This window comes from Colletes latitarsis, chromosome 8 (assembly GCF_051014445.1).
Source record: "Colletes latitarsis isolate SP2378_abdomen chromosome 8, iyColLati1, whole genome shotgun sequence".
In the NCBI taxonomy this organism is placed as follows: domain Eukaryota; kingdom Metazoa; phylum Arthropoda; class Insecta; order Hymenoptera; family Colletidae; genus Colletes; species Colletes latitarsis.
The window spans coordinates 27,436,999-27,464,074 of NC_135141.1; the positions used below are offsets into that span (position 1 = coordinate 27,436,999).

General features: G+C 39.7%; 1 protein-coding gene across 6 annotated transcripts; it reads left to right on the forward strand.

Annotated features, from left to right (window-relative positions):
* Positions 1-133: 133 nt before the first annotated feature.
* Positions 134-27,063, forward strand: Mondo (MLX interacting protein mondo). Of its 6 annotated transcripts, none has more exons than XM_076771119.1 (16): positions 134-385; positions 4,266-4,626; positions 15,137-15,243; positions 19,579-19,652; positions 20,424-20,549; positions 21,057-21,270; positions 21,474-21,569; positions 21,642-21,903; positions 21,961-22,516; positions 22,640-22,822; positions 23,483-23,627; positions 23,785-23,996; positions 24,299-24,762; positions 24,848-24,971; positions 25,060-25,189; positions 25,287-27,063. In XM_076771119.1, the coding sequence occupies exons 2-16, from the start codon at positions 4,283-4,285 to the stop codon at positions 25,406-25,408; spliced, it is 3,159 nt and encodes a 1,052-aa protein (XP_076627234.1). In that variant the 5' UTR covers positions 134-385; positions 4,266-4,282; the 3' UTR covers positions 25,409-27,063. The 6 variants fall into 6 exon arrangements, with proteins under 6 accessions (XP_076627234.1, XP_076627236.1, XP_076627235.1 ...); XM_076771121.1 differs by having other exon boundaries at positions 23,893-23,996; XM_076771120.1 differs by having other exon boundaries at positions 21,976-22,516.
* The last annotated feature ends 13 nt before the right edge of the window (positions 27,064-27,076 follow it).

Consider the following 27,076-nt stretch of genomic DNA (forward strand, 5'->3'; position numbering starts at 1 on the left):
TATTTTACACGCAATTTGATTGAAAGTGGTCGCATTCATTCGTTCATTGGAAGACAGCACTACGTTCGATACTGTTCCGTGATTGGCCGTAGTAATCGCGCCCCTGTCAGCTGTGCGCTGTAGAGTCGCCCGTTGTCCGTCGTAGACGCGGATTCGTGCAAATGGCGTCACTGCTAGTATGAGCGAGCGTATGCTGTCTAATAACGCGTACGGGCCTCGTCCGGGCGCGGCGCCGTGCGGCCCAGCCTGACGGCGAGCGTGAGTGCGACGATATTGGTCAAGATCGAAGAAATAAATCATACAAGGGGATCGTTAAATTTGCCATCGAAGTTACAACGGTGTGTACGTATCAACGACAAGTGGTGACACGCAGTGAGAAAGAGAGGTGAGTGCGAGATAGGAAAAAAGTCGACAAGGAGAATTGTGATCCTTGCGAGAAGTGCCGTGTTACACATACGTGAACGTAATCCGCGAGATAAACATATCTGGCCATTAAATACATTTCAAACATGTTCTCGATGGTCCAAGAATTTATATTTCGAACGAACGACGAATCTTATTTCGCAGCATTTCAATTGCGATGTTTAACGCGAGGAATTTTCACGGGATTCTGCGAAGAATAAAAACGCAATACAGTCATTGGCAGTATTACGTTGGAGACCAAGACCATTTCTATATTTTTCTTAAAGCGAGTTAGAACGAATAAGAAGAAACGAAAATAAGGTTAAACGTACGCGTAATACAGTAGCTTAGATCGTATTCTATCGTGACAGGTGCCCATGCGTTTATCGTTGCCAAATGTATCGTGACGCTTTAAAACGGTATAATCGTTTCGTATATATTTTCACGGGGATTAACTGTCGAAAAGCTTAATTGTACGAACGTAATACCGAATGTCTACTACCATCTGCTGTTTCATCGTTTACCAAAATGATTCCACAATTCAGGATAGATATTATTTATCGTATTCGATGATTGGATGTTTTCTTATCGTGTTTCATGGAAATTTTTCTAATTCCGTTATTCTGACAGACTGCTTAAATATATCATTGTTATCGCGTAATCAGGACGGCCATGTTTTCCCCAGCTAAAAAACACGTTTCTCGCAGACACGCGCACGTGTGGGCGAAGCAGAATGTTTTTGTTTGCGCCGCGACGAGTTCCTAAATACGCCTGACGGTTGCATAAGAGATTGAGATGCGCCCATTTGAAAGGGTTCTCTCGGCGTCTTGCAAAAAAAAAATACCAAGTCCATTGCTACCTTCGACGCTTCGTCAGCGTGAGATCAAGGCAGATTAGGGAAAGAAAAAGAAGGAAGTACGTACGTCGACGTTTCCATCTTATAAAGAGGTAGATACACACACATGTCTTCCATAGAAAAGCTAACGACGCTCTGGTGAAAATAAAATTACAGTAGTAGGGCTAAGGGGGAAATACTCGTGGTATTATACGATTACATCACGACATAATATATTAGCTGCTTGCATTATCGCGTAAATTTTCTGCTTTCCTAATTTATCGATAGAGAGGAATTATCGATAGAGTCTACGGTTACGTTACGCGGTTTCAACGAAGGTGACGAAAATAATGATATTCCAGAATATAATATTTCATTTCTGTAAGTGTAATCGCCATTTTAAAAACCAGAAGGAAAGACAGAAACCTTCACAAACGATTGGATAAGGCGGTTAACCTTACCGATACGAAGTGACTCCGGGGTGAAAGGGCATTACACTTTTAAGATAATAATGTCGTGGAATATTAAGAGCAATTATTGAATGGAACTGTAGCAAGATAAATCTGCTTTAATAAGAAAAAAAATAACACATAATTAGCTAATTATGTTTGTAAAATAATAGGCGCTATTAGATTAACTATAACGTCTTTGATCGAAACATTTGAACGTTTTATAACAATATACGCCTATTACTGTGTTAAAATTTATTTGACGCCTGATGTGAAATTCATTCCACGAACGTAGAGATATAGCTAGAAACGTGCAGGCAGAATACGTTACGATAGATACTGCTAGTAAATTTCAACGGATTCTCGGAGAAATATCGTCAGCTGATAATACCTGGTCGATAACTTGGTGAAAAATCTCGTATTCCCGAAACCGGTTATAATGGATTAACCCGTAATTTACGATACCGACCGCGCGATGTCGATTAGATTGGACTTCGATTTCCGTTAGATGTTTTTCTAACACGTATCTCGGTGAATGTTTGTGCGTAGCTTATTAGAAGTGTGCAACACGTGCCGCATATTAAAACCGTCGAACATTATTCTAACCTCGCTCGAACACGAGCCTTTCGAAGGTCCTTGAGCAAATTCGATTTTTATCGAGCAGTTAATTTCGTAAACATTTCCGATCGGCACGGAGTTGTAGCAAAACTTGGTATAGCTTCTAAGATATGTGGAAAGTTTCATTTCCTCGTGACCTATTCGAGTAAATCATCTGATCTTATCTTTACACGTTCTACAGCATACCAACGGCCACGCAAAAGGAACGAGAATACATCTGGGGAATACTGTTGTTTCTGTATCGATTACATTTTCCCAGTTTCTTTATGATCTGTGTAATTACGCGCGTGGCTGTCCACATTGTCACCCGACGCGTTAATTAATTCTGTCGTCGGAATCCAGACTCGGAAACTTTCTAACCTCCAACGAGTTTTGTTGCGAAGTATCGACACTTGGGACGATCAATGAATGTTTACGAGTTATAATTTTTCCGCACGAATGTAGTGCGTTAGTTTTTCGTTGAAAGGTAAATAATTAACGATATTAGTATGCATTTGGAATTAATCGCAAAATATGCATCGCGTTTAATTTTAGGCGGAGTGTAACCGCGGTTCCCGCGTGGAAGTCATTGACCATCGAGGATTCTGGCGCGCGACTGCATTTTCATGGAAACGTACACAACAAAACCAACGATTTTAACCATGCCCGGTCGTTCAACCGGGCTCTCAAGTTGTTTACAGTATTAATTCATGCATCGGCATGGAAAGTGTTTCACAGGAAGTGCGCGTACTCCTAGATTGTATTTATAAACGGCGAGCATCGTAAAAAAAAATTGTTTCGCGACGGGGTGAACGGAAAAACATCGAGCGGAAACAAAGTTCAGATTAATGAACAGTCAACGATAGGAAAGTACTGTACGGAGCATTCTAACCTTATCGGTCACTCGATAAAGACGGTTTGTTGTGTCTGGCGGAAAGGACTCGTTCTATCGGGAATCGAGCATAGACTTTGCAGCTAATGATTTCGCGAAACGGGGTCGACTAATACCACTGAATTCCGCGTAAGCGACCTCGTTCCACGTTTGCGAACGGGCCTGTCTCACGGTATAAATTTCGAGATCGCTTTCTGAATGCTCGAGGAATCGAACACAGGAAAATCGTGGATGCGTAATAAACCAGTTTCTTTCACCTTATCTTTCCAATATGCTCGACCGATCGCACGGAAACAATCGTTTATTTGCTTGCTATATACTGCTTTACTGTTATTGTATTATTTACTGCGTTGGTATACAATGCACGATAATGCTACTATACTGTCGCTATAATATCTACGATATTACTGTAGTGACAACTACGTTGCAATTATCGTATACACTATACAGGTAACCCTCCTATAACACGGTAGATAAGATCCCTAGAAAATCGTGTTATATGAGATCCAGAGCCAGTACAGAAATATTTTTTTTACATTCTACATAAGCAACTGTATGTATAACAAACAAACAAAGAAAAAAACAAAAAACTATAATTTGTTTATATTTTTTCACGTAAAGCCACTATGGTTCATTATTCCTTCGCGTCATTATTTTAAGGTAATTTAGTTTTTGAATATGTTAAGCAAAAATCATGTTATCCAGTGCTGTAGAAGTACAGTGTTGTACAAAGGTTCTCGCAATTTATGAATCGTGTTGTAGGAGGACTACCTGTACTAATATATTCCTATTATACTACCAACTAGGTTGCCATACCGATAGTAATACTGACACTGTATTATCTGCTACACCACTATACTATTTGCTATACTAAAATACCGACAGTGTGCTGGCTGTAATACAATTATCATTAATACTGTGTTAGAGAAATATAAAATATGAAATAGGGGATACTGAGATTTTTAAAGAAGTTTCCCAGGTGATAGATTACACGGACCATCGAGAACGGTTTCGGGAAAAACGCGATTCTGTAAACGATAAAACGACCTCGAGTGTGCCGTATACGTTCCGACGCGACTCTGATCCGCAGAGTGCCACCAAAGAGGGATGCAGGCCGAACTGATGTACAGAAAACCGTTGATGATGACGACCCCCAGCCAGAGTTTTCATCGTCCTGGGACGGGGAAGGAGACCAGCGGAAGGGACTCCAGGGAGTCTATACACTCTGGACACTTCATGGTTTCCGATTTCGAGGCGGAGGCCCAGGACGACGAGGACGAGCTGGCCGTGCCCGTACCGGACGAGGAAGCTGTGAAACTCGCGATCATCGCGCCCGCCGGTCTGTTGCAACAGAGATTCTTCAGCAGCTCTAGCAACGAGAAGACTCCTCAACAGCTCAGCATCGAGACGTCCTTGAACAAGTTGTTTCAGTGCATGACCCTCGCCTACAGGTGAGTTTCTCTTTTCCCTCGGTTTTTCCTACATCGTATCGCTAATTATTAGGAAAACATTTTATGTTTCACTGTATAATATATACTTGTTTTCTTCCGCTGGGAGGCGGCGGACCACGATCATGAGAAACACTGGTCTAGTTTACGTACCGTGTGTGGAGGTTCGCAGAAACGTTCGGGTGGATTAGGAAGAATACAGGCGCAATCTCTGCACGTTTAAGGAAAGAAAGAGCGTACTTTGCACCCCGATAACGACGCACAGAGACGAAAGAAGTGCGTGCGTTTCGTAACGACGTCGGTCCCGTTGTTTTACAATGTCGATTTGTTTTGCAACAACGCACCCGTGGCTCGTTTTCGCAATCGGGTCCTTCGTGATATTAGTAGGCCAGTGCAGATTCCAGTTGTATTTTGAGCTCGGCAACCGGACAAATGCCTTACCGCCGGCATTCCGGCTGATAAGAGACAATTGAATTAATGAAGAAGAGGCCGTAGAACCAAACGACAACATCGCAATTAAGCTTGTCCTCGGTGAAGCCGTGGCTGACTTCGCGGCAATTTCCGTTTTCGCTGCAAAGCTGTTTTTTTCTTCGAATCGAAACCTCGAAACACTTTTTTTTTATTCGAACTTAATCTTTCTCTTTTGAGAGCCACAGATCTACTACAATTAGCACATTTTTAAAAAATATGAAAATAGTATCTCTTTTACTGAATTGCTGAATTTTGTCAACGCTCTGTAATGGACAATTTAATTCCATACAGTTTGATCGATTTGTTGCGCGTACAAACGCTTATTAACGCTTTTGTTTATCGAATCAAGAGACTGCATTTTATCTTACAATTAGTCTAACCCGAGGAAAGAGTTAAAAGAGTTAAAGACTGCCTCGCGCCTATTTAAATACGTTACAAATATGAGCGCGGCTATTTGAAGATTGAAGTTAATCATCCTTGTCATTGGGTCACATACCAAGTTTGAGTAACCGTATTGTCTGTAAGTAGGTAAATTTATATATTAATAGTATTCTGTATATTCTATAACCGAACAATATCTCAAAATCATTAGTATATAAATTTTCTTACAGACTCAACAATCACACCCTGGTAATATAAACATATTTCTCTTCTCTCTTTTTTTAAATAAAAGCAAGCAAAACTACTACTAATTTTTCTTCTAGATATCGTGTAGTTGCAAAGCGAACGAAAGAATTTAATTTCTATTGCAAAACAATTTCGTAAAGTATTTGTATCTCCGTTATCTCGCGGTATTTCCAAGAACGATTTTGGGAGCATACGTTCAAGATACGTTCAAGAAAATACAAAAACAAAAGTCGATTTTTTTAAAGCGACAAAAAAAAAAGGGAGTTTAATCTGATGATCAATTATAAAAGATTACACTGTCTGAAATTGATCAACGTCACCGTATAAAAATAAAGTTATCTGTATTCTGTGGTTTCGCTTTATTTGTGAAAAATGTTTTACATTCGTCATTTGCGGCGAGAAAAATCAGTTTCGCGAATTCGCTGTTATCGGGGGTCTGCATACGGTCGGCCTTTAATTAAATCAACAATGACACTCGGTCTTCGAGTATTTGTAACGCCGAATCGGTCAGGCGCCGAGTATCTCTGTCCCGTGGTTATAAATAAATATATAAAGGAAAGCAAATTTGACGGTCTTAATCGAGCTTCTATAACGCCTCGAGGTTCCAATTTTGGATCATCTTCTGAACACACAAAAATAAATCCAACAGACGGCAACTATTAATTAAAAACATTAAAAGAAACTAAATTTTGTTACGTAATAAGTTGAAAAAAGAAACAAATTATCTGTACGGTAGTAAATAATTATAGATAATGATATATATCCATACTAAGTTTGCATTACATTATCGTTCTTTGTTATCGTACTGTTGTGCTAAATTGAGTTCTATCGCTGAAAATATGCACAAATTGTTCCAAGAAACATTCATCTATAATGAAATTCGTATGTGCAAACAAAATTTGCTTAACCGAAGGTTGAAATTCTAAGGAGAGATTGAGAAGCTAGCGCTTATACAAGTAGGAAGCCATTTTTTTTCGTAGAACAAAGGCACGTGTGTTCAGAATTGATTATTACGTAACAAAAGACAATGTTCTGTATTGCATATCTCCGTCGAGAATTACAAACATTCTGTATGCAAAAAGAAGACATAATAGAAGCTTTATTGAGGCTGTCAAATTCATCTTCCTTTGTTAAATTCACAAACTATCGTCGAACAAGTATATGTGTCGAGTTTGAGAGTAGATAAACATCCACGATCGAATTTTTCACGCTGTATTCGCGATGTATGAGTTCTTCGGAAAGAGATACTTCATGCGGAGGCGTGACTATGTTAACAAATGTGTTTACTTGTCACGCGTGATCTCGATTAGAGGATTACCGCGAGTGTCATCCGTAAATTCTCAACAATCGCGAAATAAATTTTAACGTTCTATCGTATCAATTTTATTTTATATTTCGAGACGTAAATTCTTTTTTGCTTACTTGGGTACGTGTTCTAGAAATTCTACCGAGTGAACTTTACGGACATTCTTCTTGCGATCCCGATCGGGCACATTATGCAATAGAGCAGGGCTTCTTAAATTTTTTTCATTCGTGACCCCTTTCCATAGAACGATACTATTAAAGACCCTCGAGTTATATAAAATCTGTAAATCGAGCTCGTCAAACTTAGTTTCGCTTTAGTAGAGCCCTTAATTACCAGATAATGCTTTTGAAAGATGACTGAGCGAAGTTATCGCTTGAATAAATAGCGTTTACAAAGAAAAGTAAATTAGTCATCCAAGAATTATATCAACTAGCTAATCTGGCTCTAAAATACTTTCTTTTTTTTTAATTATTTCCTATAATAATAAACTTCCATCCCTGAGAGTTAACAGTTTGGAAAATAACCCAATTAATGGCGCTCAGTTATCGTCGAAGGATAATCATCAGATTTCGTGAGCGATAATTCGGAAGAACTGGTCGATCAAGAACCACCTTTGTCCGCGGAGACCGCACGTGTGAATAATTTTGAACTTCCAAGGCTAACCGAACAATCGGTTTTATTTTTCCCTCGGACATAGTTCGGTGTTTAAACTTTAGCAATTAACAGAAAGTTAAGAAACTCTTAACAAAGAGTTTCTTGTTACACGATTCTGTACAGCTAATTGCGAACGTCTATTTAACTATGTCCACTCGTAGTTCGGTCGTACTATCCAATCTCTTACTCTTAAAACTGTTTTTAGGTGTGATCGAGAAGCAGTACGTATTTGTACAATGTACAGTGGTAGCTGTGTGTCGGAAAATTCATTATTCCGTTCAACTGGAATTTGGCGTGGATTTGAATAAAACGATGCCGGTGCATTGGAACCACAATCGGGATTGGATAATAAATGAACCGATATCGTAATTCCGCCGATAACGTTTCGCTATTATTGTTCCGTCTTGGCGATGAGAGGGTTAATCGATTGATGATGATTTATGTCGGAACTGCAATTGGACGCGCGAAGAGAAAAGGCGTATGTATTTTTATCTACGAGAGGAGAGAGATATAATTGTCACAATGACGCAACGTACGCGTCCATCCTGAACAACAGGCTCGTAAATTTCATTTACAGTGCTCGCCAGACAACAACAATAAAAACAGAGTTTATAAGTTTCTGTTAGTCTTCGCGATAATGCACGGTTATCGATACGGTTCGAGATTAGTTGCATACGGAGCGCATTGTAAAAACGTTCGTAAAAGGATCGGGTGAATTTGCTCTTCGAATCTCTTTGAGCGCGTATCTGCACGAAATCGTCGCTAAATGTAATATCTTATCAGTATGCTCGACAATAATTCACGCAACGTAACACAGACCTATCGAAACGTCGAAACATTTAATTGTTACGCTTCGAAAGCGATCAGAATGTACAGTATGACCCGGCAGAAACGGAACATCTAGTTATCTATTCACCTCCGGCGCAAAGATGGGCGTAATTCTTATCTAAACTATAATTTCGTACAGCGATTAAATGATAAATGGCTATTTATGCGTTACTCGTTAGGCAGAAATTAAAATCAAAAATATATTTATTCGTTCTTTTAAATTTTTTAATTTTTCATACAATCTGTTTTTCTCGGGCACGTAAGTCGTTTCCAAGTTTCTAAAAAGCGAACACGTACACGATTAGATGGTAATATCGGCCATGCAAATTGCCACCGACCTCTGCAATAAATGTATCGCGAGTAAACAGTTTAGCCAGTCGACTGTTTTTAACGTATGACAGCTGCCCAATGATTGTCCGTTCTCGATATCCTTGATTTCCATTGCTTCGCGACAGTATTTAAACAATTTTTCTTTGTTACCATTTTCTCGAGCGAATAAATTTCAATTGCATCTTAATCGCCATTCGAAAAGAAAATTTGACCAAGTTTGCCGCGAAATACAGTTTGTGAAACTTTTTGCTATCGAGATATATTTCTGCGTTGTCACGAACTTAATTCGTCCGCCGTAAAAGTGGCAACGCATACAATTATGCGACACTTGCTGAGCCATCCCTAATGCCGTATGATTGTTTATTTAACTTGATAATAGACTTTATAATACGTGTTTGCATACGTTATTACGCCCAGACCGCGTAATCCTTCTGTTGGTTCAATTTGACGTTTCGACAAGCATTTTCACTCGGTAAACATTCGTATAGCGCGCGCTTCTCGAACCGGAGGATCACGCGAATAACTTTATTGCTCGATACTGTGCAGACCACCACGAGAATAACTTACGAATTTAATATTAATCAAGCAGAACAATCTTAATTCTGGAGCACGTTAAATTTTAATTCCACTAATATATACAAGTTAAAGCGAAGTATTAAAAAACAATACCTGAGTCTCGTATTTCGTAATTTTAGCTACTTATCCTCAAGAGGGTCGTCAACGAGGGCTTACAGATCGAAGATAAATATTTTTGCGTAAGATTGCTCGTGCGTCAGAAATAACGCGCGATAACGTATCGATCGTCGATCGATGCAAAAGACAACGAAAAATTGTCTAGAATTGGAATCTTGCTACATCAAATATCGAACGGTCCTTTCTATTCGCCATCCCTGAACTTCTTCACGTTCAGTTCTTCGTCTTTATTTCTGTATCTTGTCATCGTTTCTAAAATGAATACTCGACTTCTCTGCTCTGTTTCTCAGAGTTTCTCTTAACCTAGATAAGTATTATTTTACCACAAACAATTTACACATTTAATTATAAATATTTCTCTTGTTGCTAGAAGGACGTCATAATTGAGGATTGCCAAAAATAATGGAGTCGAAAGATTCGCTGGGATCGAGGAACGATTTACCAGTTTATTTGACTAACAGATCGTTTCTAATTTGGGTTTATTATTTCATTTAATGCATCGTTATACTGTTCTGTGTACTCGTTTAGTTTCGTGTGCCGTGGAAATAGATTTGACCTCGGTATGCACACTTTGTTCGGCTTTTCCTGGCAATCGAGTGGCCTGGTCTCGTGCTGGATCGTGGAACGCGTGTCTCTCGGGTGACGGTTTCTCTCGTGCGACGCGCATAACACGAAAAAGTGAATCGAGCTAAATTACCGTAAAGGCCTATATGCGCGCGAGCGCGTGTCAACGTGTCTTTTATCATGCAAGGCCACTGCGTCATCGAACACAGACATCCACGTTGCTGTGTTCCGCGTTAATATCCGTGCAACGCCGACTGCACTCGTGCAGATCGAGACTCTGTTTTCCCCTCGTTTTTCCTCCCGAAAACACGTTTCACGAGAACCGTGGGCCAGAATTTAAATTTTATTCTTCATTGTTACAGTAGGAAGGCTCCATTGTTAATTATTAATTATTTTTTCTCAGATTTATTAGTGGACTATCCTATTCTATTGGAGTTAATTACCGAACAGATCTGTTTAAAAATTATCTCCAAAGATGAATCAAAGTCTACGATTGTAATCCTGATAAAAATCTCGAAAGCTGCGGGAATCCCGTAATAAGAGACCCGGGCAATCACGAACATTATATTATGATTGTTATTCTATCTATTCGACTCGAGTACATCAATACCAAACACTCACGTGAAAAAGAAAATGATTATTACTGATAAGGCCGCGGTTTATCGCAGGTAATTGTGACAGAAACTTATTTAATACACTTTAAGCTTCGACGAAGAAAAAAAATAATTGGCGCTTGATCTTGTTTGATAGATAACGTTCGCCGAAGGAAACGGAAAACACACATTTTTATACTCCTATCGACAGCGGTTTAAAAAGTTTCCTTGTATTAGTGAAATCAATATAGATATAATATCAGAATATATTATGTGCTAACAGCTTCGATAGTCTGCGAATAAATCACAGAATTGCTCGTTAAGCTTGGTCGAAATAGTCCACTTTATAAAATTGGCAACTTCTAACCGACGTATCTGCAAAAGGACTGCGATTTAATTATCGTAACTAACATGATACCATGCACAGGTAAACCGTTTACTAGTTTAAAAATAGTAAAAAACTCTTAATTAATCCAGTTCGAACGAATCTTTCGTTACGATTCTTCGAGCTTTTCCTCGTTTATCTTGTTTATCTGTGCTTCTTATTCTTCGTATCTTGCCTTATCTACAGTTGTTATTGCGTTTTCCAGTATCTAGGTTCCCGTTCTATTTTCGTCCATTTCCCTCCTAACTTTACACGGAACTTTTCTGAACGAACGAGCATCTAGATTTCCAAAGAAACGATCCACGTAAATGAGGTTTGGTTTTTCCGATCGAAAAAGGAATTTAAATCTTACTTTTTTGTTGTTTTTTTTTTATTGTTACGTAAGTGTAGAGATATAGATATCGGGGAAAGTTGGCAAAATCATATCACGTAAGATATTTCATCTGTTTTTTTTTTATACCAAGTTTAATGACTCGTCGATTACACCTAGGTGATTATTAACAACGATCGTTGAATATCTATTAACGTAGAGAAATTCGTGCAGAATTTTTCCATTCGTCGTTTCACTCTTTACATTTGCAAATTGTTCCGAACTCTACCGCGCTTAAAGGGCTATTTTTGAACATTATTCGTTACAGCCAAAAAGAGAAATCACGGAGATTCAAGATCGGAGGAGTAAGTAGGCCATTCCATGACGTTAGGGTAATCGTTTGGACAAACCAGCGCGGTCGTATTATCGTCAGATTGCTGATAAATTGTTTCGAAAACCTTTCGTGCTCTATGTGGAATCGCATCTTGCATAACAGTATAGCCATTTGCAATTTCTGGAAAGAATATCCCTTTTAACGTGATTACTAGAATTTTAAAACACTATAGTTTTTAAAATTGCATCAAACCTCTCAACCGACACGACACAAGTTTCTTTTTACCGATAAGTTTAATAACAGACAACTGTTTGAAGCAATAGAAATGTTTCGGGTCATTTTTTTTGGGGTCGTCTTCAAAAAATAACTACATTGATATCTAAAAATAGCACGATTAGAAAAATCATCTTTTATAGAGAGTGTTCGGCCAACCCTGGGAAAAATTTTAATGGGAGATTCTAGAGGCCAAAATAAGACGAAAATCAAGAATACCAATTTGTTGATGAAGGCTTCGTTAAACAGTTATTAACATTTAAAGTTCCGCCAATACTGAATTTTTTTCTCGAAACTGAATAGGATTTCGGGGGTATGTCTATTCACCAAAAATGATTGTAATTGACCCCCGCAACCGAAAATAATTTTTTTAGAACGATTTGAAATTTTTTTTTTCGTCGAAAAATTTAGACACCTACCCCCTGTGTCGATTTTTCTTAAAAATTCCTTTCTCATTTTTAGTATTTTTGTTTGACACCCTACAGAAAAGTTGTCTAATACTTTTTTGTAGGTACCCATGAGCTCTACTTCAGAAAAAAGTTTCATTGAAATATATTCACAATTGTAGGAGTTATGACTGTTTGAAAATTGGACCATTTTTATGGGGTTTTTCTCATTTTGCGGGGTCAAGGACCAATTTTTCGAATATTTTTGCGATTCGTACATATTTTCCATCAAAATACGCGTAGTTTGCTTTTTTAAACATTAAAATCGTCCAATCCGTTCAGAAGTTATGATGTTTTAAAGATTCGCATGAAAATTCGAGCAGACATTTCTGGCCAGAAATTATATTTTCGGTAAGGAATTTTTTTCTCGAAAATGCGTAGGATTTCGAGGGTATGTGTAATGACCAAAAATGATTGTAATCGACCCTTGTAACTGAAAATAATTTTTTTAGAACTATTTGAAATTTTTTTTTTCGCCGAATAATTTTACACCTTGCTTGAATTTTTTTCTCAAAAATGTGTAGGATTTCGGGGATATATGTAATGACCAAAAATGATTGTACTTGACCCCCGCAACCGAAAATAATTTTTCCAAAACGATTTGAAATTTTTTAATTTAATTGTTAATAACTTTTTAATGAAGCCTCCATCAACAAATTGGTATTCTTGATTTTCGTCTTATTTTGACCTCTAGAATCTCCCATTAAAATTTTTCCCAGGGGTGGCCGAACACGCTGTATAATGATGGAATCTGTAACTGGTTATCGTTATCCGGTAACGTGGCGAACTGTTTGGTGCGTTTGAACTTAGTAACAACAGTTTAAGAATGTATAGAAATATTTACAAAATGTCAGTCCTGATAATTAAGTAAAAATTACGTAACCCTTTGAAACGAAACGTTTAAAAATAGCTGCGTTACAGAACGCTTGAGAATTTATAGAAGAAGTTTAGAAATCTGTCGCGTTTATTGTATTCCTAAAAATTCGAATCGTCGGTAATTTTTATAGTTTTAGGTCAAGGATCTTCGACTGATAAACGGTTTGCTTGCTTCGTATCCATTTTGTATTGGAATCTATTTTTTTTTTTTTAGCTCCTCATTGACAGAGATAAAAGAATGAAGTCACTTCTTAAGAAATCATGTGTAATAATATACATTTCAGTTTCGGAGATAAGAATAGTTCGTCGATTCTAGAATCCGTTTACCAACTTGCGAACTGAACAATTTCTGGCCTGTAGATAGTAGTTAAACATTCATGGTTGAAGTTTGCACAAAAAAAAACGAAGTCACTTTCAGTTTCGAGGCGGATTAGAAGTTGTCGAGCGTATGCAAATAGTTTATAAATCATTCAACGATCTAAGGATACTTTTTCCTTTAGAGCAATGTTCTTTCAAAATAATATGACAAATGTTGATTACATCCAGAACAATATAGACGAAACAAACACAACGTTGTGCCACCGAATCTTGGATCCCTACAAATGTTTCTTTTTTTCACGAAAGTAAGTCACTTTACAAGTTCTTTATACATGTTGGATTGCATCCGAAATACGGTATTATATTACGGCGCCACTTTCATTTTTTTTATATATATATATATTTATATTCTGTACACTTCTTCGATTATTTTTAATTATCTATCACTTCTTTGATCTTGGAGCACTATTTACAGGGTATGCTTCCGTGAATTCTCACGCAAAATAAAATCGTTCGTGGTGTGTTCCGCGTTCTGGCCATGTTTCTTTGGTCTCTTATCTAATCGTCGTACCAAAAAGAATGAAAATACTAGCAGAGCAGCTCGTATGACCAGGGTCTTATGTCAAGGAGAACATCTGTGCCATTTGTCGAAACGTGAATAGTGGAAACTTGGTTGAATTCTCAATGGTATCAGCGAACATTGATAACTGAGATTTGGTTCAATGTAAATCACGGTATCCATGATATTCGGTGATTTGTGCAGCCAACGGTTAAGTTCCAATTAGCATTCGATAGAAATAATCGAAAATAGTGGACGAATGTCAGAAAGATTCTAAGGCTTTTAAATATTTATAATGGTAAAGCGTTTGTTTCAGTCGAGTAAACACCGTTCGACGATAGATCCTTGCACTTTTCCCGAATCGAAAGTTTCTCGAGCGCCTGGTTTCGGAGATAGAGATCCCTATCTCGAAAAACCAGTTTTCACGGAAGTCTGACTGCTTAACCGATCGATTCGTAACGGGAATGAAAATTCAGGGATCGAAGAAACTTCGAGATAAAGTTGTATTAGCTTCCGCGATGACGTTGAAATTTATCAGGTCGCTCGAAAGCTCCGTGGATCAAGCTTGAGCCATTTATGGTAGAGATTCGATAGAGATTCGTCCACCTTCCGGGAACTATCCTAGATAAATATGTTTGCAAGCCTGCGTGTTTACCTGAAGGTAAGCATTTTCAAAGGAACGAATGCTGCTCCATATTCTAGAACCATAAAACATAATTCCATTTTTGATTCGCCATGTTTATTGCTAAATGTTTCGTCTTATTATTGAAGCTTTTATATTTATCGAACGAGCAACGATGAATAAGGATTTTTCCGTCTGTTCGCGGATGAGGTCGGCTAGCGAAAGACTACTAAATACTTATGAATTATTAATAAATGTCACCGTTCGATTATTCGAGACTGGCTTACAGTGGGTATGACGTATGGGCATTTGAATTTGTTCCAGACAGAAATTGACATCGCCCAAGTGGAATCGGTTCAAAGGAATCAGGCTGAGATGGAAGGACAAGATCAGACTGAACAACGTGATTTGGAGGTGCTGGCACATGCAATGTAAGAAAACGCTCGCGAGAAATACGATCTGCGGATCGAGACGTGCCTCTTCGAAACAACTATAGAAAAATGGAGCAATGTTACCTCATCGATCGCAGAAAATCTTGGTTCTTTTATCAAGTGTTTTGTAACGGACGAAGACCACGATTCTATAATTGTTTTGAACGGCGTAGAGAACATCAGAAACACCGGTACGAAACAACCGGAAATGGTGGATGGCGCGCGAAACGTGTCGGATGGCTAATTTTGCTGACCTTTAGCAATCGTTTCGCACGATAACCCGCGACGTCACGCTGATAACGTCGCTGGGTCTTTTTATTCTCGCGTACACGAGAGTTTCTGTATCCTCGGATGAGTCGCCATGGTCAACAGTCGCGGTTCGAGGGTCACGTCGCTGATCGACGGACGCAATTAGGAGTGGAAGTTCGTTCTCTCTTTTGAAAAAATCGATTGCTTCAGCCTGAATTATACATACGTTACTTTTGTTATTGTTACAAAATAGAGACGAACGATATTAACGGTTCGGAGTCCGGGTGTATCAGTTCGAGTCGCGTCGGAGCTCGCTTTGTTCGCCGTGCGTAACAAAAGGAGTCGCTTGTTGTGAAGGTTTGAATCAAATATTGCCCTCGAAACGTCCTCGTCGCGGAAACAAGACAGACGATATTAATATTTCGAAACTGGACGCGTTAGGTCGCGTCGCGACGTTTCGACTTACGAGCATGTCGGTTCAAAGTTCACATCGATCGACAGACATAACAAAGAAGCCACCTTTGCAAAGGTGACTAGTTCAATTTGATTTAAATGTTACTTTATTATTGCTGAATTTTCTGAAAGACCGCGTAAAAGTTCGAGTCGATCGTTTTTCTAATATGTAAAAGAGTCGATTTTTCGTTCGAACGAACCACAAGATGCCTTCGTGCTTTAAGTTCGGCTATAACGCGTCGAGCACGGTTTGAATTAAACATTACCCTTAGAGTATCGGTGCTGTAAAGCCACGCGACTTTAGTGCTTCGAATCTATTTCGGAGCTTGCATCGATTAACGGACGTAACGAAACGAAAAATCGATTATACAAAGGTGACTTGTATTAAATATTAAACAAACCGATAGTAACGCCTGGACTGTAACGTCAGTTCGAAGCTTCATAGTGGCAAAATTAATATTTTCCCCAGTTTCTTCGGTCCGAAGTTCGCGTCGACCAAAATAATATTTCTTTCGATTCTAATCGGCCCAAGATCGAGAACAGACGTAAGCAAAGGTACTCGACGAATAGATATCGCCTATCTATTATCGTCACAATACGTAGATATCAACAATAGTAGAGCGCGATATTCTTCAACGATCGAAGAGAAATTCGTAAGAGTCCCCGTTGCCTCGATCCTTCGCTCCTATTTTTAAGCGCTTATATTTAGTGTATCGAGCGCAGAAGTTTCTCTAGTAACGTGTGATAAATTCGTGATTACGAAACGATCCGATATCGTGGCCGTTTCGCAACCGTGGGAAATTCTTTCGAAACATCGAACGCCTCGTTCTCGCTGTTCGCGTTCTTTCGATCGTGACAAAGTCGACGAACTTTTCCGGGCTCGCGCGTAATTTTCCAACGATTGTCACCGTTCGGGGAAATGGGGGACACGCGCACCTGCCGTCCGAGAACGGCAGCCCTGCCTTTTCCTCGACGAAAAACAAAGGCGGCGGCGATAAAGACCCGTAATCTAAAGCCAAATTAAATTGATTCAAGATATCCGCGCGCGAAAATAAGACGATACGAGAAAGATACTACGCGCGGCTTCGGCGTTCCGCGAGATAAAGGAAATATCTTGCACGTGACACGGCAGTGACAAAGAATCCCCGCCAGAGCGTCGCTGGCTCGCGGTTTCTTCGCGATTTTCTTCCATCAAACAATCAGGGATCTCAGTTCGCGAACACCGTTGTGACTCGTTATACGAAACCACCGGTCACCCGATTTGAATTACCCCCGTCTACTCGCGTCCACCTTCGTTCGATCAACCCGACAACTTCGAATCCGTCTCGATCGTCTCGCGCGCTTCGTTTGCCCCTGCGATTGGCTCGAGACGTTCGATTCGGATCAGTGCACCGCGGGAGAAAATTGAGGTAAAACGAGAGCGACAACGCCTGGTCGTCGAGAACGCTTCACGGATTCGTAATTATGACCAACGAACGAGGAATGCTCGCGAGTATTTTCGCCGGACGATCAACGAAGCGACAGACACTTCGTCGGAGATGTTCGCGTAGTTTGTTTTCGCAGAGAATAGTGCGCTGGAAAACCAGGACTTACTAAACTGAACGTCGTTCGTAGACGATAGAAATTTTGAAAGAAGCGCGTGTCCTCTGCTTTTAAATAAAACAATTTGGAATTGTGCAACAGCGTTCACTGACATTTCGATCACAGCGTTGCCAACCGGTGTTATTTTTGAAGACTCGTCGCGACCGCGAGCTCTCGATCGCGTAAATCGCTAGGAGCACAGAGAATCGGTGGACGTGGCCGACGAGAGATGTTGTTCCTAGCTCGATTGTGTAACGCGCAATGCCTCGCTCATTGCTTAACAACGTCTTTGGCGTTTTAGACGCCGTTACGTAAAAATCGGAGCAAGAAAAAGAATCGACGGCGTGTAGTTTTCCTCGCGCGTACTCGAGCAAAAGAGTTCCTCGTTCGTTGACACGAAAACGAATCACGGTGCCAGAACGTTTAATGAATCGCTGCCATTGCCAAACGGCTGTGCAAACGGTATCAATATTGTTCGTCGATCGATTAACGTCGATTAGTTCCGTTTATCGGATTTGTATATTTGCCGAGCACGAGTCATAGTTCATCGTTTGAATAGCGTTGTCGAGAGATAACACGTGAATATTGCAAAATTTTAATCTATAGTAATTACGAATACGGAAGCGATTAAAGGCGAATACATGATGGAATGCACTTTGTGGCTTTCGATCGAGCTTTGCCGTTTTCTTAAAGTCACAACGCCTCGATTTTCTCTGAAAAGGTGTACGAATAGGCGTCCATCAGCTTGCAAACCCGTAGCTACGGTAAATTCGAGGCGTCGAACGAAGGGCACACGGCGTCGACGTCCACAGGAAGCTGGTTCGTTCGTCGAAAGCGGAAGTCTCTACCTATTGTCGGCCATTTTTGCGACTATTTCGCGACTACGCTACAAAATGCGTCGCCGTAAGGTCGGCATCGGGACGTCCGCGTCTCTGTTCCAGCACACCGACCACATCGAACGTAGTCTTAGATTAAAAGCAAGCTAACTATTCCGGAGTATCGCGACGTGTTGCGGTTCGATTGTCTGGAATACATACACGGGGTTCGTATGCAATCTTCTTTGTTAGTTTAAGGGGTTATTCCATTGTAACGCGTATTTTTTTTTACATTTACGATACATCCAGAAATCTTTGGTAGCTTTATACAGTAGAATACCCCCTTTAAGGCAGCGTTTCCCAAACTTTCAAACCCATGGAACACTTTTCGTTTCGAGAAATGCAGCCACCGAGACTTTCTCCGCCAAACTCAATTGTGCTGGTCGTTTAAATATTTATTTCGTATATAATGTCATCGAATGTACATCGAAATAAAACAGTAAGAACTAAATTATCTTTTGTTGTTTTTATTTTATTTTATTATACAATTGTAGTCGTTCTTGCAAACCAAAGAAAGATTACGCCTCTAACTCGTGATATAAACAAACAATACATCTTTGCACTGTTTAGTCTATAAAAAGCGCGCCAATATGTTTGAAATACATCGGTAACTCGCGATAAAAAATAATGATACCGCTTTCCACTGGAAATACGCAAAATTAATTATCATCAACTCCAACTTTTCACGGTTCACTGGTGTTCTATGAAATGGAGTTTTGGAAACGCTGGTTTAAGGAATCGTGGCGTATTAATCGGTCGAACAAAGGCTTTGTTAGGTAAAAAGACACCGTGGCTGCTACTTTTAGAACTGCATTGAGTTCGTTGTGGTCCCTTTGAATCGGTACACGTGTACCCGATTGGTTCACTCGCGACGACACTGGACCACGTGGCGGGTGTAATTGCAATTCTTTCATGCCGTTGAAATAAGCTTTTCTCGAGGCACGATGGACATACGCGACAAGCCTCCGATCGTGCTCGACTTAAACGTGTACGAGCTCTCTTATGAGCTCATCGTCGTGTGCGGTGAACGCCTACAGGCGTTCCAAGAGTACGGCTAACGGGCGCGATCGCAGGATTTCCGCACGTAGCGTTGTGTGTATGCGTGTATGCGTGCTGAACCCTCGAATCTCACCACCGAAGTGGGTTAACGATACAATGTGATTTCGTGTCGTTTCAGTTATACTGAAGCAGAACACGTTGGTGTGCCAGTTCGCATCCCCGTTGGATGTTGATACTCATAATAAACCCGAGGTACGTTCACTTATGCAAGGAAATTAATTAATTAGAGTTATACAGAGTGTCTCCACGATGGAGGAAACGCGACGTGGTTCTTCTTCTTTTAATTAGAATCCTTAGATTGCTCTTAAAACGAAAACTAGCGGGCAGTTTTATTGATACATGAGAGCATCGAAATTTAATGACGGAGATCTCGTGTTTACGAGTGAATTTTTTATTCGAACGACGTTTCAGCACGTTAGTGACTCAGCAGTGTGCACACGTAATCGTCAGACACGGAATCGTCCTATTTATTACTTCAGGTTTTATATCTTAATTTTTTTTAATATCCTGTTTAACAAGTTCGCGATTTACACATACTCAATTTCAATTAATAATAGCATCTTGCGATTTATGTGCTTTGAAAATGAATAAAAAGAGTTTCGAACAAATCATTATTGGCAGAAAATAAAGGATGCGAAAGAAGAACCTTGTCGCGTTGCTTAGCGCCTCCTTGCGTTTAACAACTCCTTCGCGTGGATTTGCAAGACACTCTGTATAAGCGATTAACAAGATCCGACTACTCGAGATTATTTGATCGCATACGCGAGGCGTTAACTCGCTGCCAACGAAGTAAATTTCAAATGCCTTCGAGGAAGCGATAGTTTTCCTCGGATTTCGCAAACATTTATCGCGAGTTCACAACTCGAAATAAATCCAAAGCTGTATAATAAACGTTGTCTCGTTGTTCCCGCGCGCAAGATGCTCTCGATGTAAGTGTAAATCAACGACGGTATCTCTTATCAGGCGGTGGTCTTAGAGGGCAAATACTGGAAGCGAAAACTTGCTGCGGTTACTGCGGAATACAAGAAATGGCGTATGTTTTACCGGAACAAGATCCTTGGCTGGACGAACAAGGATGGCACCGAGATGGTATTCAACCATTATGCAACTCTAAAACAATTTATTTCATCGTTCTTGCAACCCTACTGTTCACTACTCCCACTTCTCGCGACTCTAAACTTTATCCCTCGTTCAACTGAAACGCTCAGAAATTAAAGTCGCGAAAGTCCTTAGAAATTTTTTAAAGCATGGACACAGATATACAAAAATTTAACTTTGAGGGGTCAAGCTTAACTTTTATATTTGTTTCTAATATCCTGTACATTCATCACAAAACAGTACACAGCAGGGTTGACGAGATGCTCGCGTGTCTAACGCAGCGATTTCCAAACGTTTTGGATGCCTACAAAAAATGGAATCTCAAACAATTTAGTTATGATGTATCGATAAAAACTTACGTTGCATCGTAAGGCGTCCCATACTTTGAAAATCACTGATTTAACAACGCAACTAGTATTCCTCGTTTATGTAAATTCTCGAGGATTTGCAGCGACTACTCTTGTTTCTTGTTCATAGTAGAAAATGGGATCGTTTCAGATGGAATCAATGGACGTGTCAGATTGGGGCAGTGGATTGGGAACCTCGGGAAACTTCGGAGCAGGTATAGGCAACACACACGGAGGGACCAGTGGGACTCCAGGTGGAGAGAGTATGATGGTTGATGAGGATTACATGGACCTTATGACTGATACGTTATTTTCAACAATCAGTTCGAATCAACCAATATACTTTCCCGATCCGAGAGAAATTGGTAACTCATTAATTAAAATTGATGCGCGAGAATACGTTTCGAAAAACTAATAACGCCAAGAGACACCGGTGTATCTTGCACCGTAATAACGAACGAGGACGAAAGAAAGCAAAATTATCGGAACGATCTAGGGAAACGTATATGTTAAAAATATGCATAAGCATCGTCGAATGATGTTTTGAACTATTCGTTTGGATTTGCAGCGCGTGGAGCTAGTCTGGCGGATTTTATACAACCCAGCCTTGGACCGCTCCAACCGAATTTAGACGATTTTATGGACACGCTCGAACCGTTGCAAGGTAAACGATTAATATAAAATAGCTGTAACGTGCGTGAATTATTAGGCGATAATTTAATTGATCGTATTTTAGAATTTTTAAATTCGAAGTTGCCTCCTGTCCCCGAAGAGGACGACATGTTTCGAAGCGGCGCGCTGAACTCGAACTATTCGGATCTCGATCTGATGACGCCCATGAATCAGATGAACGAGTTGGGTCAGGATTCGTCGGTGAAAAATACGCCGGTCTCCGCTGCGCTGCCGCAGGATGAGCAAGGGACCGCTATACAGAATCTTCAGTACACCGCTAAAATATATACTCAGCCTGAACCGACGAGCACGTTCAGGAACAGCATGTGAGTCTGCACGCCGTCGATCCTTTGTTCATTCGTGGAATGCAATTGTATTTCAAGTGTCGATCATTTCAGTGCGCTGGGCGAGAACTACAGCCCGATGCACCAGCCCTACGAACCGCCGCCGCCTCCGACGACTCAGCCTGTCAGGGAGAAGAGTAGATCCAGCAGAAACTCCGCGAGAAACAGTCGAATGATTCAACAGTCTCAACAACAACAGCAACCGCAAACTGCGTACCAACGAGCCGGCCAGCAACAGAATTCCGGGTTTCAGCAGACTGCCCAGCAACCGTTCTCCATGGAGATTCAAAGCGTTCAGCTGACGACGGTCCAGAATCAGGTACAGATGCCGGCGTTGAACGAGCAGTCCGTTCACGCGAATCAAATCTCGCCCATCGCTGGACACGTCGAGAATCTGGTGACGGTGCAGCAAAACTTCGCACAAACGAATTCAACGGTAGCCACGCAGCACAGAGCCATCAGACCCCTGCCACCGGTCGCGCCGATGTCCACGAAGCCGTACAAAGTCGTTCAACCGCAGCAGTGCTACAAGTTCTCCGGTCTTCCGCAAACCTTTAATGCGCAGCAATGCAAATTCAACGCGAACAATTTCAAGGTACTCGTGATATCGCGATGATTCGCGCTGTTTCGCTTGAATAATGCATCGACGGAACGAGAAAATTGTTATTAAATCATTAGCAAACCGAACTAGATTAACATTAACTGTGTCTGTTCGCAGACACACCCACACCCGCAACAACTAATCGCGGTTTCCGTGGAGCAACCGACCCAGTCACCGATACTGTTGCAGTGCAGACCTTCGGGCCTAGATCTCACCACGCCGAGCACGCAACCCGCCAAATTGCTACCGCAGCCCACCGCCTCGAGCACGGAGAAGGAGGAAGTTTTCGCTGTACCCAAGGTTGATTGCGTAATTTGCAACGGGAGCGCACGATCGGGAAAGCTTTTCGAGCGGGACTAGGACCCGAACTGTAAACGATAACGAGGGTAAACGACTCCTAGAATATTTTATAGCCGGCCATTTTAAGAAAAAAGAATTTTACGCGTTCGTGTCTGCTCAACTTTGTTAGAATCTCGAGTGGTCTTCGACCGCCGTGATTGGCTGGACCTATAGTTTCCAAATTTTTCGTAAGACGATCTGCTCTATAAAAAAGAGGGAAAATTTCTTTGGCCGGCGATTTACAGATAAAATAATTTCAAGTTCATCTCGGTTAATTCTACGTAAATTGTCTGCATGAATTTTTTTCTCGGTTCGTTGAATAAATTATGTAAAGCATATCTCGCATTAATTGAACGCTTGCAAAACTTGTACTGAAAGATGGATGTTTACTACACTGTGTAACGCAAAATGACTGGCCTGAACTAATGGTTAAGAATTAACCATTAGTGACTAATATTCTGGGATTTGTTCATCTTTGCAACCACCTACATTTTGAATCTGTCCAGAAATCGTTTATCCTGACAGTGTGCTCCCCTTGTTAGGAAAAAATTAATATAAAATTCTTTATCGTAAGTAAACGAATAAATTTTTTCTCACGTTACCGATCATGTTTCGTTTCAGTATCAAATGAAAGCGAGGAATAGATCTCGAAGTAGCTCCTCGCTAACCGCACCGAGAATGCACCCGCCGCCATTAGTGTCAGCAGCGAGCGATCCTGCTCTAAATCTAAATAACAATGTTTTGCTCGCGCAGTTACTCACGAATAGTATGTATTTTACGAAACGTAATAATTGCACGGTTATAATTATGCTATTACATTACTCGTATCGGCGCTGATGCGCGATCATTGAGAAATCGTACATGGTATTATACCTTTTCTTGATGGTACAGAATATTATGAGAGCTTCAATATCGTTACTTAGACACATCTGGTGTATACACAATGAATAGTCCGGCTGATAATATAATGCCGACAATGAACCAAACAGCCACCACTATGAAACACATCTTACCCATGCTTCCACCTTCAGCTTCGCCTACGCAGGTGACGACCACACACCATATTACCACGCCGGTCACTGTCCAAACGATGCAAACTTCTACGGTGCAAGCGCAACCGCAACTGCAACAACAGGTAACGCTTTACAAATTTTCTTTCATCTTGCAATCGGTTCATGATTGGATACTGAATGAACCCCTCTCGATCTCTGAAAAGTCATCGTTCAATTAAATTTGATCCGACTGCAGGATCGCATATTGCAAGCATTTGAACGTATCACTTTTCGAAGGGCATTCGCGAACACAGCCAGTTACATATATTATATATGTATATTAAGCTTCTACATATATGCATTGAATTACATAACATTGATATCGACAATAATAAAACCACACCTTATGTAATCGATAATACTTTAACTGTCTGTTGCATATTAGGCAATGCAACAGTCTTCTTGCAGCCAACAAATGTTATTAAATACAACCACCCAAGCACACCAGCCACAAAATAGCCCCGGGTCACCGAAAGATAGTTCCAACGCGCACAGTCCCCAGGCGTTGAGTCTCAGCCCTTTGCACAGTCCAATGAGTATAGGAAGCCCTTTGTCGCCTACTCGTGTCTACGTAAAGGGCGAGCCAGAACGGGGACAGTACAAGGAACAGAGAAGGGTCGGGCATATTCACGCGGAACAAAAGCGCAGATACAACATTAAGAACGGATTCGACATGCTGCATAGCTTGATACCGCAGCTCAGCCAGAATCCGAACCCGAAACTGAGCAAGGCTGCTATGCTGCAAAAAGGGGCGGATTATATCAGACAGCTGAGGGCGGAAAGGAATCAATTGAAGGAGGAAATGGATAGTTTAAGACATCAAATTGAGTGCCTTAATACGTCGATTAGGTAACAAGAGTCCCACAAGGAACAAAATTTCTATTCCAATGGTTGGAAGGTTGTGCACTAATTTACAAATTGGATATTGTTGCAGTAACTGTCAATCTATGCTTCCTGCGACGGGTGCTCCGATTTCTAGACAGAGAACTAGCAAAATGAAAGAGATGTTCGACGAGTACGTGCGCACGCGTACGCGAGAGAATTGGAAATTTTGGATTGTATCCTTTTTCTTTTTAAAAAGTTCTGACGAATTCGCGTTAACGTGTTTCGATTATTATAATTTATATTTCTTGACAAAATAATTAGTTCAGTATATTGCTTGAACCTCTGATGACTTCTTTTAATACATCGGTATCAACAGCGAGTATCGAGGATCTATACAGAAGTACAATATTATGGGTTGAGCAGCATTGCTCGCTCGTCGATCTCAGACCAGGTAAAACAAGAAATCTAAAGTATGATTTGCTGTTAACATTATATTATTATCCTTTATATATTGTTTTTTTTTGTTTTTTTTTTTATTATTATTTTAGCCGTTCTGAACTCCCTAAGGTATCTGTGTACTGCCACTGATATTCTATCAGATCCTGGTCGTCTACCCGAAGAAGCACTCGCAGCAGTAAATCGCACGGAACGGCGACGATCAACTCAGTGACCAATTATGTTACGCAAATACGTCGTCAAACGGATTTGCATACACGTTTAAGATTTAGTCGCGTACGAGCAGGAAAAGAAACAGTTACCGTAGCTTAAGTCGCTCTAGGAGAAACTTACGTGAAAAAGAATTCTTAAAACGGTCTTTTTTTATAGTAGACTTTCAGGTTTCCTTCCGCAACGATCGTGGTTGAGGATAGAAAACACTTAAGTGCAATTTTCCCCGTGTCCTTGTCAAAATTGTGATCATGAGATTCGTAACAATATTAAAAAAGTGCGGGAAAATGTAAATGAATTTAATTGTGAACGATGTTTAATGAACTATTATACATGTATACAGACTGTTACAAATTGGAACACATTGAGATTTTAAAAAGATTTTTTTTCTACAAGTTATCGCAATTATTTGTATTGAATGTTAACAAGCTGGAAGTACATTTATATTTATTACATAATTGTGTACATCACTTATTTACGTTCATTTGGCATTAAGGAATTATTTACGTTTACAAATTGCGGTAACGAAACTTTCGTGACATATGTTCGTTCTCTTCTCATTGAATTTTGTTGTAGTACTTGCCTACATGTTTACATAATATTTAAAAGGAAAAAAAGAAAAATATGTAGAGCAAACCATTCCATTAAATTTCTACTATGCTTACTTTGGACTAAGTATGACATTCTTGGCAATGACTAAAATGTTAATATTTTACAAAATGTATGTTGCGTTAAAAAAAATTAGTGTTTCTTGAAATTGTTCTATTTCTCATTAAGTACTGTTTTTTTTTTACTTATAAGATGAAAACATTTGTAAAAATATATTGCGGACCCGAGGATATATTAATTGTCGGTATATTTTTATAATAATCAAAATATACGTAACTTTATGTTAAAAAAATCTATCAGCTTTGAATATTCTTTTACCGAAATTGACACATAAAATAACTGTTTACGTCGCACAATGCGAACAATTGTTCAAAGTTTATTAATTCTACGTATCAGAATACTTAATTAAAACCGGTGCCATGAAATTATATTGTAATAGAAAACTAATGCCTTCTTGCTGTGAAAAATGCAGTTAAAATTTAACCAAATATTGTACAATATTTTCAATTATGACTTTGCCTTCTATAATAAATTTACAACCGTTAATATTCGCATAGTAGTATAACTTTGGAATAATAAAAAACTTTATATTACAAAAGTCAACTGCGCGAAGACGAAAAATGGGTTGCTCACAAATTAAAAGTATATTATATACAAATAATGTTATGAAATGTGAAATTTTTAATGCGAAATTTCATGTGATAATGTACAAATCATTTATAAAGGTTCAAATATTAGACCTTAAGATGTAAAAGACTTCTGTATATTGTAACAATGTTATTGCTTTTACATAATTGTATATAACAGAACGTTGTAAGCGGCGAACAATCTTCAGAAATAACTTAAACTACTTCCTGTAACAATTGTTAAAACAAAATTTACATTTTATAAATGCCTGTTCCATTAATGTTTACAATATGCAGATGTCTTTTACTTACAATTTTTCATTGTGTATGTATAAGTGATAAATAATATAAACAAATCAACAAAGGGATGTTTTTTTTTGTAGAATATGTATCATATAATCATATAAAAATTCATGTACTGTTATTCAGATGTTTAC

What these genes read in the sequence shown, in the direction of transcription:
- Mondo (XM_076771119.1), top strand. Translation starts at nt 4,283, where the DNA reads ATGCAGGCCGAACTGATGTACAGAAAACCGTTGATGATGACGACCCCC. An exon ending in TCCCGATCCGAGAGAAATTG is followed by an intron (nt 21,271 to 21,473) that starts GTAACTCATTAA and finishes TTGGATTTGCAG; the next exon opens with CGCGTGGAGCTAGTCTGGCG. An exon ending in TCAACGCGAACAATTTCAAG is followed by an intron (nt 22,517 to 22,639) that starts GTACTCGTGATA and finishes GTCTGTTCGCAG; the next exon opens with ACACACCCACACCCGCAACA.